Source organism: Dreissena polymorpha, chromosome 2, assembly GCF_020536995.1.
Source record: "Dreissena polymorpha isolate Duluth1 chromosome 2, UMN_Dpol_1.0, whole genome shotgun sequence".
NCBI classification, from domain to species: domain Eukaryota; kingdom Metazoa; phylum Mollusca; class Bivalvia; order Myida; family Dreissenidae; genus Dreissena; species Dreissena polymorpha.
The window spans coordinates 85196842-85209581 of NC_068356.1; the positions used below are offsets into that span (position 1 = coordinate 85196842).

The 12740-nt window shown below is 33.6% G+C and overlaps 1 protein-coding gene across 3 annotated transcripts in view; it reads right to left on the bottom strand.

Annotated features, from left to right (window-relative positions):
• Positions 1-4032: 4032 nt before the first annotated feature.
• The window catches only part of LOC127867907 (ectin-like), a 13901-nt gene continuing 5193 nt past the window's right edge, over positions 4033-12740 (bottom strand). For all 3 annotated transcript variants that reach the window (XM_052409410.1, XM_052409412.1, XM_052409411.1), the window contains 2 exons: positions 11510-11683; positions 4033-4708 (listed from right to left, as the gene is read on the bottom strand). In XM_052409410.1, coding sequence (XP_052265370.1) covers positions 4257-4708; positions 11510-11683 — 626 coding nt within the window. In that variant the 3' untranslated portion in view covers positions 4033-4256. The remainder of the gene's footprint in view (positions 4709-11509; positions 11684-12740) is intronic.

The following is a 12740-nucleotide window of genomic DNA, read 5'->3' on the forward strand; positions in this document are numbered from 1 at the left end:
CTGTTTCCGCATTGAAAAAAGGATGTTTGTGTTAAATGTGTGTGTGTGCCTGACTGATCTAGAATGTTTAGTGCAATGGAAATCAGCACTGCTCTTGAAAAACGGGGCTTAATGCATGTGACTAAAGTGGTACCCCAGATTAGCCTGTGCAGTCTTCACTTGCCAATCAGAGACAACACTGTCCGCCCAAACTGGATTTTCGTCTAAAGGAGACTTCCTTTAAACGAAATATCCTAGGAAATAGTCATACCTAAAAAGCCTTTGCGCACTGCTCATGCTAATCAGGACGACAATTTACGCACATTCGTTAAACCCCGTTTTTTCCAGATCAAGGCTTACAAAAATATTGGATTAAAATAAAAAGTTCGTTGTCAAAAGTGTAAGCTATTTCAGCAAAAATTCCCCCAAGTGTAAATAGTAATCACTTCCATCAAAATCGTCAAACTAATACGATTTACTTGTTCTTACAATTAGTTTCCCTTATTCAATTTAACAAATGCAAGTGTTTATGTTTTCCATTTACTGACTTACATGATATGCTATACAAGTCATCAAACGAAGAAGAAGAAAGACAGCATAAAAATTTACATAGTTAAATAAATTCCCATCACATCGTTGAATGGTTACAGAAATGCAATTTTATTTCCATTTGTAGGTTGGTCGTTTTTGTATCAGCTGGTTATTTACTTTAGTCATAAGTGTTCAAACCTGAAACCACTTTTGTGGACTATATTTGTACTACATACTACGTTGCGGCATAAAAACATTGAATTAGATAACAATTATTATTAAATTTTAGATGTTGGTAGTTAATGTTTGAATTTTGGTGTTCTCATAGTTAAGAATTATACTGTTATAAGAATTATTTCAGATTTGTATTTAAAGTATTTTATTGTCAATTGTAAATTTTGCGTTTAAGCTTTGTTTAGTTGCATTATATTTTGCATATATACATATATTATTTTTATGATTACAATGTGGATAGATATTTTTCCTTTTATGTTATAATTATAATTTATTTGCATGTTGTGTTTGTATAACACATAGGACAACGTATCTAACTTAAATATCATACAGCTTTTATTTCCTCAGTATTTTTTTTCAATACCGACATAATGTAAACTGTTTGACAACTAAGCTTGTATATGTATGTTTCTACAAGATGTTAAACAAAATATTCAAGAAACAAACGCATGTCATACACATATGCATTTTGTTCAGGCCAACTTTAATTTTTCTTGAAATCCTCTATAGTGACTGTATTGTGTTAAACTAAGATTGCATTCTTTAATATTGTTTGCCCGATGTTTTGTTTTGTTATCAAAGGACCGGTTCGTTGCAAAATGATCTCTGACCAAATTGAAACTATTTCTATCTGGCCACTGACTTGGCTTTTGCCAAGGTAACAAATGAACACAGCATGTTAAGATATACATCGTTGATTGAGTGCGGATTTACTGCCGACCAAGCAATAGCCTGACGCTCAAATCTGTCCACATATATTGAACATTGTATATGTATTTGTATGTTTAAAGAATGACATGAACAGGTGTTAAATGTTTTTGTGTATAATCCTCTTCATATAGATATTGCACAAGTTGATATGGCATGTTTTATTTCAAGTCATTTTAGAGCTGATTTTATATATAAGAGCATCAGATTGGGTTTGCTGTGAATATAACTCCTTTTACGAAAATTACGATTAATGCGGAAAATATCGTCCCTGATAAGCCTGTGTCTACTGCACAGGCTAATCTGGTTCGTCCCTTTTCACAAATGCATTTAGCCCCCTGTCCCAGAGTGAGGCTCATTACCTTTCAATGTCAGCATTATTTCAATGGCTCCTTACTTAAAATGGCGTTTGTATTTTGATAGCATTTGTAATTCGGAAATCCAAAATAAATTATCTGCATTATGGTGTCAATGTTTTAAGACATGGCACACTGAACAAGCATAGGTTTTGGAAAACGGCGCTTAATGCATGTGCATGTGTCGACCCAGATAAGCCCGTGCAGCCCGCACAGGAGTATTATGGACGACACTTTCTGCATCGACTTGATTTGTATTTAGAAAATGCTTCCTTTAAAAAAAGTACCAACAACCGAAAAGTGTCGTCCCTGAGTAGCCTGTGCGGACTTCACAGGCTAATCTAGGACGACAGTTTACGCACATGCAATTAAACCCATTTTATGAGAGCGCGGCTCAAAATTTTAAAATTACTAAATTTTTACAGTCACTCCGTCACTATTTTGACTCTTTTACTGAAGTTTTTACATCATATATGTCAAAATGTACACTGTAAGACTCGTCTTTTTGTATACATTGTAACGTTTTGATGCCCTGTTATTTATCTAAATTTAACCATTATATTCCAGACATTCACCTCGCATTTTATTGCCTTCTACAATATTTGTATTAGTGTTCTTACATGTACTATGTCATTTGTTCTGTGCTATAAAACAACTAAGCAAACTAACTACGCGTGTTAACTACTGTTGACTTTAGTTTGTTCCAAATATGTTAACATCAATGCCTTAGTGCTAATGTCAAGAAAACGGTCGTTAAAGCTGTCAAAACTGTGTATTGCGTTAAATTTGTTTGATACAGGTACATGTTTACTGGATGGTATATTCCAGTGTTAATTATGATGACCCATTCTTGCAAAGATTACATCACCAAACAACTTCAAACTTGATTGTATCTTATCCATTATAATCTGGTGTCATGGATACATAATGGTCCCCTAATCGCGGTCCAGTCGCAACAATAAGATGCGAAAACAGGTGTCAAGGACTGTTACCATAAATACATTGTAACTGTTGCTTCAAACGTAATCCTAGGCTGTCCGGTTAGCCGCAAGCGCTTCGACATAAGGCGACCTGGGTTCATTTCCCTTTTCTGGTAGCATGCGATAGGGGGTGTTTACTTTGGGCTCTCGTACCCCCTCCCCCCCCCCCCCCCCCGCCATCCCCCCCCCCGCCTCCCCCCCCCCGCCACCTAGACAACAAAAGACAACACACAAATTTAACATCTTTAATTAAACAACTAAAAAGCTAGAAATTGCAGCTACATTTCAAAATTGGTTGCAGCGTTCGTGAGTATAGTAAGCAAATTAGGTAGCAGTGCTGGGACACACTCGGGGTCTTCGCATAATGCTACTTCAGGCGGTAGGGCCTCATCAACTTCGCAATACACGTTTTATAAACAAAACATGATTCATAATGTATGAATTGACGTATTATCTTTAGTGCAAGAGAAGAGATCGAACTCGGAACCTCTCGAACGCGCCAGCTGTGTGGAAATCATATCCGGAGCGCGACAAAATCTAAGGATTACATAAAAAATGATAATTCCACTTACATGACCGACTGTAGTATTTTGTATCAAATATATATTTAATTATATTCTAGGGTGTGTCGTCGGTTATTTTTGCAAATTGTCTTCAATATCAAAGACAAATGTTTCAACGCGACTTGGGAGATTTGTCATGGAAAACCTCATTAAGGTGGTTAATACTTTTTGCAAAGTACCAACACATTTTCACGAAAAATAAAAATTTGGACGTCCTACCTACCTATATGTTTTGGAGATTTTAATTTAAACAAACAAGATACTTGTTTCCCGAAAAAAAAATCCTTATGCATTCTGCGGCACTAGAAACTGTATATGACACATTTTTTAAATTGTGAAACTAAAAGTTTTAAGCTGGTTTTAAAAGATGCTAAGAATGCAAGATTTTTTGCTGAGCCGATGTCCTCATTATTATCATTGTTAATAAAATAATATAACTGTCTTTATGTTAAAATTGTATTGTATTTGTTACATTTCATTACAAAAAACTGCCATACATAAGGCTAGTAAGGCTAGTAAAGGATCAACTACAGTTACCCAACAGCTTTTGATTTCCAAAACGTACATAGGAAGGTAAGAATCCCGAACGGAAAACGCCACAGTATAAAATATTACTCCGTTAAACACATTTTGATATATTGTGACGTGGTGTATTGGCATGCTATACATAGTCGATATAAATAACTATAATAAAGCACGTTTAATGACGAGACGTATGCTATTATTACATACTGTCAAAACAAATAAAATAAAGAACGTTTAATATGATAATAACTGAGAAAACATTTAGAGCGATTGCTCCGTTAAACATTAGCTTTGCACAGGTACAATTACAATATATTACAACAGCCTAGATAGTTATACTATTATTATTGAATTTATATTTGGAAGAACATGTTGTTGTTTTATTTTAATCCAACCACTGGAGCGTCGTCGTGCTGTCTTTGCACAAGAAATCCAGTGAAGGTAGACTGTCCAGCATAATAGATTCCTTCCAAGCCCTGGTCATTGTCAATGTGTTTCGCGTACACACGATCTCCTTTGGTGAGAGAAACGGTGACGGTTGACGCTGCAGAGTCGAAATTATGGCCGCTCCTCCCGTTTACGTACATCGTTGAAAGCGGGATGTTGTTTTTGTGCAAGGCGACGTGTGTAAAGCTTGTGTCATATGCCATTATTGAGCACGAGAACACGTAGACACCGCTCAATGGAGCCGTGAATACACCAGTTGTGGCATTGTAACTTCCTCCAGATTGTGTTGAAGCGATATTGGTCAACACACGATCGAATACAACCGTCTGACCCTTTCGCAGGTTCAAAGCTTTATTGGCAAGCACTGCATAGAACGCAACTGCACCTGAACCAAAATTAAATTGTGACATTTTCAACATTATCTGACCATCATAATACATCAATACACGAACGATCAGAACATTAACACTGAAAACAAATAACAGAACAAAAACACACACATAGATGCTTGATGATATATTGTCAAAGTTATTTTGAGAAAGCAATCTTAGTGAAGCACAGCTCGACAACATTGCCCTGGCACTCGTGAACTCCGTTAGTCTAATTATTCACTTGCAATATACTTGCATTTGCATTCGCTTGCGTTCTTGCATGGTCAATGAGAAAATAAGAGTATACTTTGTGAGATACACCTCAAAGTATTGACTTTTATGTATACATTGTAACGGTATTTTGATATAAATCTGATAATTAAAAACGATATCGGAATTTTGTGTTCTCAATTGCTAGTATTCAAGGTGGATGATTGCTATTTTCAAAAAGCAGTTGCAACACATTCGATTAAAGTACATACCAACTGGTTATGAATATTAATATTAATAACACTTCTATTTCTAAAACTAGCGATAATTTATTACAATTATTTATATTAATTATGTACTTTATGGAAACAATTGTATTACTATTTGTATTTTCCTCTTTAAAAAGACCGCTTGATAAGGGGAATATTGTTTGGTCTCTTTACTATTTTGAGTCGTATTAGCTCACGTTTAATTTGTACTTTCGCATGTTCATGCACAATCTATGTATCTTTAGAAGTTATTGGACACGCAATGAGTTTTCTGTGATCTATCATTGTTTTCAAAAATGAAAAGAACCTCTTTAAATGTAAACACTGTATCCATTCAAGTCAATTTTATGGGAAAATACATTATTTGAATGCCAAACAACCTACATAAGATATGTACTTTCGGTGTAAATACATGCTTATTCAACAATGGTGATGACAAATATGGTATACATAACGTGCATGAAGTAATAGTTGATGGTTGTGTGAATGTTTACAACCTAAACGATTACATATTTTAGGTGATCTAGGGGAGCTTTGTATTTGAGCGTCATTGTTATTTTTTATATTACGCATACTGAGTTAAGTAGATAATATACCTAAATCGATAGCACTTAAAGTTTTTTCCCAATTGATCATCACCTATTCGAAACAAAATTATAGGTAATATCGGGTGAATTTTTAGCAAGTATATACATGGTTTCGTCCTGAATTGTATGATAATAACAAACGCACAGTGAAATCAACTCGTAGACAACGCAAACTCGATCAATGATGGTGAGAGTAGTTCTCAAAATACTGCAAAACATCACAACAACAAACAATATACACATATACTTAATTAGTGCTACTTGTGACTAGATCTTAAATCGAAGGCAATTCTAGTCACTTAAGCCAGGTTCATTAATGTCTTCATATTCGAAGTTAGTTTCTAAAATTTTATAATAGAAGGCCAGCATAGATAATATTAAGGTAACAACAGTTTGTTTTCTTAAATCTCTATACAATGAACACATAAAAAAAATACAATTAAATACAAAAAATCAACTTGATGTCCTGCTAAGATTATCTAGTAAAAATATATGTGAAAAACATTTAATATTAATCGTCAACATAAATGAATGTAAAAATAACAGTACTACTGTATATGCAATTTATCTTATCCATAATGCGTATATGATACATAGAATATCAAGTATACATCATTATTTAATCATATATCATTATATAATCGTTAACGTAGATATGGATTGATATCATTAAATTCATTAAATAAGTTTACCCTATTGAATTAATGATAAAAAGTTAAGGTAAATTATAATTAAATATGATCATGTATTGTTTTATTGTAAAATATCAAATTATTTAGAATACAAAGCACACATTTGAAATAAGATTGAGGCATGTAATATGTAAGTATTTAATGTAATTTCATTTTTGGCGAATCTTTACGATTTTTGGCGCCATTTTAAATAATTTCATTTATGACGTCATCATGTACAGCGTCATTTAACGTTAAAAACATTTACTTCGTTATTTCAATTGTGCTGTCAACAGACGTAAAAATGTAGTTTAGAGATATTTTCCATTGTTTTGATAAAAGCATAATGCCGAAACGTTAAATTAAAGGAGTATAATCAAAGATTTTTATATATTTAATATCCCTTAGAATAATTCAACTGAGCTCAAAAAAAGGTTTTCATTCTCAATTACACCCATATAGCATACAGTACATACTCGTTTGCTTTGTGATATAGTTCTAAATCGACATTTTTCAGTGTCTTATGAGTGTGCAGAACAGCGAAGTATAGTCAAACAAACTCATATCTAAATAGTTTTCAAAATCAAAATTTGATTGAACAAACCGTAAGTATACCGTTTGAACAAGAACAATACCACTTACCAATGTTTGTAAACTGATATGCTTTTTACGTTGACAGATACAATTAACATCTTTAGTGGTTATATCCGATTTATAATACAAAAAAAGGTAATCCTAATTCATCGAGCAATATCTTGAGTTGCATACCACTGTTAGTAATATGGAAATTAACGTCATCTAAATCTAGTAACAAATTATTGTGTAAGGAATCTGGCGTCGGCTTTATTTTGAACCAAATTTAATGAAACGCATCTTCCTTACACTCTCTCAATGAAAACGGTCCAGCTCGCCATACACTGCCGCGTACGCAGTATGTGGTCGAATAGACAGTGTCGGTTTCAGGAATTAAATACAGGCTTTCTCTATGTTGGGGCTTGGATAAAATCCCCAAATCTCTGTACCGTAGGTCAATATTGACAGAAAGACGTATTGTATCAGCAATACTGAATGAAATTTAAGAAAAGTGTTTAATTAGAGAAAACATTGCTATAGATGCTTGTTTCGAAAAGGCTTCCTGCTCTTTAAACAATGCCGATCGAGGACTTATTAACTTTCTCGAGCTGAATAAAATTATGTTTAAAATAATTATTTTTTATTATATTACCTTTATTAGCCACCATTACAACATTGTTGCTGGTGTTCACAGGTATGCCCCCATTTTTCTACAATATTCATGCAACCTATCTAAAAGACGCCGGAGTCCCGTTGCTGAGGCAGAGAATTAAGCTGTATCGTCAGCAAATAGCAACGTGAATATGTTTATGTTTGCGACATTTACATTGTCAGTAGAATCATTATACAAATATATATCGTTTACGAACAATATAAATAATAATGACAATAAAGGCTCACCCTGTTTTACACCAGTGTTACTATCAAATAATTCAGACAGAGAATAGGGAGTTTTAATTGTCCGATAACATTGCCTTTCTTGACATGTGCTACTACACAGTGTACACGAACCACTACTTAAAGGCCTTGTTTTAACGCTTGATTTAACACAACCATAAATGTATGTCATAATTTTAACACATTTAGATCGTATGCTATGCTTCAAAAGTGTGTACACAATTCCGTTCCTATAAACGAGATTTGAGGCTTTTTAAAAATCTATAAAAGCACAAACAGCTGCCAGCAACTCTATTTATCAATGCATTTAGCACAAAATATTTACTCATATCGTATCTGAAACCGAATTGAAAATCACTAAGTATATTATTGTTTTCAAACTATACTGCACACTTCTGTGTATCAAAATGGAGAATAATTTTTGCATAATATAAATGCTTCTATATACAACGTTGGTTTCGTTACTGTTTCCACATGTGTTGATAAATTCACCATATTTAGATAAACAGAGAAACAGCAGGTCCGATGTTCATATATTAAGCAATTTTTGTCGGTAAATGTTTGCGTATATTGTCATCATGCAAAGCATCGTGAATGCGAATGGACTAACAGAAGTGTGTCAAAGCCAAAGCCATTGATAAGAAATGTAACAAATATTTGCGTATCAGGGCATGTTAAATGTATTGTTTATTTTCTGTGGATTGTCTACATTTCTATTGACATTAAATGTTTCTTATTTCTGAACCCAAAACGTAAGTATTTCATTCGTCCGGTTTATACTTGTATATTTGTTAGGAATCTTTCTTAATATGATGTTGAAAGAAGACACCAAACATAGAAAATCTTAGTTATATTATACCGCATATACGAATAATTTTAGATGTTGTAGTCACTTTATTAATTTTGAGAGTACCTATAGGTTCTATGTAAACATCTTTAAACTTTTCTTTCTTGCAAGTGTATAGTCCTGAACATCACATAAAGGATAGTGCGGTCTTTTTGTATGAGCATTATTAGTTTTATGGACAGTTCATATAAAAAGGTCATTAATTACAAATACTATAACGTCATAAATTAAAATGTAAAGTAATGGATTTGTTAAATTATCGATTATTGAATTTACTGCATCAAAATCAAGGGAAAAAACATCCATTAGGTCCAACAACCACTAATTCACATTAGTTTTGTTTGTCGACACCCATAATATATTTATTTTGTATCAAAGAGTGAAGTATATGAGTAAAAATGGGATTATGCGTTCGTTTCCTAAAATCCGAAAAAAACAATATGTCTATTTTATGTCAAATTCTGGTTCAATTGTATGTATACGACAAATAAAATGTATTTTCTTTTTAACGGATTTCTTTCGTTTGACAACATACGCATCTGAATATAAAAATATAAAGACATGCATGGTATTTGATAAGCAGACCACCCATGACCGGAAAACTGCCGGGGGTAACGTGAACCTAGCATCTAAGTATCACAACACATTTATTCAATTACTTCGTTTAATCATCATTCGGTCATATACTTACATATTATTTTTTCATATCAATAAATACGAAGTCTGAAATAGTTATATAATCAAAAGATGCAAGTATGGCTCACTTTGTTCGCCTATAATTACGAGTGGATTCGAAGAAAGTATTAGCATTAAGAAAAACACATGCATTTTGCAAATTATTCGAATTTCAGTATTGCAGTAGACGAACCAATTGTAATCTACCACAAGGTTAAAGTTTGAGAAAAGAATGGCTTTGCAAATCCAGCGAATAAGTTTTTTGCATCGAAAAGCGAAACCCATTATTTTTTATCTCCGTCGTAGGCGGGAAGATGTTGCTTTTGCGTTGTCCGACTGACGTCTCTCTGTCTTCCGTCCGGCTTGGAACTGCGCGGGCCGATTTCATTGAACTATTCTATGATTTTATACATGGATGAGGCACGTCAAATGCCGTCGCAGTCGTTTGCATATAACGGAGTTATAGCACGTTTTGACTCGAAAATACGCATACTGTTGTGTTTTGAGCCACATCTTAAAACTGATTCGGTATATTTCATTGAAACACGGTATACGTGCTTTAATAAGAGGATGACGCACATTAAATTTCGACGCAAATCATTTGTCACTAGCGATTGTATGGCCTTTTTGGACATGAACATTTCCTTTTTACATAGTATTGTTCTGTCTTGAGCTGTATTCCCAATACCAAATGAGCAATATCAAAGAAACTGACCAGAGTTACTCTCAATCATCTAGTGCTGATCCATAAACATAGGGACAAGGTAATTGTCACAAAGTTAAATAATAATGATTCATAATATAGCTTTGCTTCACCATGCATCAAGGAATTCTCTAATTACTTTATATAATTGTTCTCCTTTATCAGGCCGGGCGTCAAACGTAAAACGTATGTCTCTAGAGTCAATGTCAGTATCACACACTGAGGTTATATTTACAAATGTTGTGATTACATATTCCTCATTTTGTTAGGATTATATTGGTATATTTTAAGGGATTATAAAATAATCTGATATAAATGTTCCTCGTTATAAGGCAGTGAGATCCATGTTCCTATGGCTAACGTAAAGGCATTACCAAATTAATTGCACGCCGCCTTCTAATATAATATTTATTACAATTGTAACCATCTATTTATGAAAATATGAAAGGGGAGCTTTATTGTATAACTGCTTTAATAGGTTGTATTTAATGTTTATTTAAGTGTTATTTTCTCCCTATGCAGAATATGCAAAATTGTCGCCTTTATTCATATTTTGTATTTAAAATATGCTATTGCGAATTTTTCTTTCGTATATTGTTTATGATAATTGAACGCCACGTTTTTATTGCAAATTACGTAAATCGTAAAGATATTCCAAATGTCCCCCCTTATGCAGAAAGTTAGGTGACCCTAATAATTCAAAGGCATGATAAGTTAAGCGTATTTATTGGTATGTACCTCACAGATTGTTATATAATAAAATCTTTGCCCAAGTCGTATTCAATATATTTTTTATTTACGGAAATAAGTCTTCGAGATAAGATCCAACAACCTGTTGGCCTAAAAAATATATTCATTGGTTTTTGACAATAAGTCTGACCTTATACATGTCTAAATTGCCACCAGCCCTTCTGAGATCTTGTAAAAATAATTATTGGATTAATTTTTTTAATGGTTGTTTTTCAAAAAGAATTTGTTAATTTCGTACGTGTTCATACCAGCTGGCCCATGAATGCTGCAGTAGGAATTTTGGAGAAAGACTTAAATAATGTAAGTGTCGTTTTGAATTGGATATGCAGCTTTCATAAAACAGAAAAGCCAAGCTTTTGTATGATGAATTTAGGCAAAAAGGTTAAAATGGTTGGCTTATTTATGCACATTTAGGGACAGGTGTGTTTTTAAGGCACATTATGAAAGATTGTATCCTGTTAACATTGTTATGTGATAGACCTGCAGTGTCTTAACTTGTGCGTGAAATCTGCGTATGTATTCTATGTGTGTCACTGAAAAGCTTTGCTCGGGAATATAAGCAATCGGAAAATGTGTTTAAAGTAAATACATCCAGCATTCCGTAAACAACTACACGAACAAAAAAAAACTCGCCTTGTGATTCACACGGAAAGATGCTGCAAACGTCGAAGTCAACGTTGGGTCCATAACACTGCTGTCCATAAGGGGAGGGTGTTGGGTTGGTACACTCTCGGTAACGTTTGCTGGTCCCGCCGCCACACGTGGCTGTGCACGAGCTCCAAGAACCCCAAGATGCCCACCCGCCATCTATTGAAATTGAACACTGGCCTTCAGTTAGTATTCGTTTTAAATATTGCTGGAGAAACTGTATACATATAATTGTCGATCAATAATTAATATATAGATGCATACTAAGCTCAATGACGAACGTTATAAACGCTCTACCCGCAAAGTTTAGTTTTACAAATACCATACTTGCACAATATGTTAAAAAGCTATGTGTAATTAGTACTGACCTTCGCAATTCTAGTAAAGACGCCAATTATTTAACTAATGCTATAATGCTATTAAGCTAAGGTATGTTTTACATATTATATGTTAATGCAAAAATTGTGTAAAACAATGACATGAATATGTTTTAACAGGCAATTAATACATTCGAATATTTGCGTTCATCAAAGGTTGATTGTCAAGTAATTGATAATACAAATGTACGTGAATAGCTATAAAATTCAATATTTGTGACGATGGAAATATCACAATAATTTGAATAATATCCTGTAACTTGTAAACGCGAGCATTGGAATAGCGCGACCACACACGTAACCAATCGATATATACAACGACAAATAACAATTGTGTACGAAATAAGTACGTTTAAGACCGAGCAATTGTTATGCCGTTATTGTAACGTGATTTTGGCATATATACAAAAAACTGCGCCAGTATGAATTCAAGCACAAGCAGGCGTTTTTCCGGTAATAGAATTATTTCGGTCAATTAACGACGGATTTCAAATATTATTAATCATTGACTTGAATCAACTTATGAGTCGTGCTGTTTATTCGAATAGTATATTACTGTTAATATATAAAATAATTGAAAATTGAATACGAATTTTAAAAAGTACAGTTACTTGATAATGTAACGCATAACAATTGTTTTGGATGTCAAGAACGTAGTGACTAAGACAGAAAACAGATCATTTTTCTCGATCAACGAACACATGCAGTTTCTAGAGGACATACGTGTAGAGAAGCTATCATGCGTAGAACATATCAATCCGTGTTTAAATTTAAGTTCAATGCATATCAATTATGATAGGACGACATTTCAGTCAACTCATTGGATACCCACACATGTC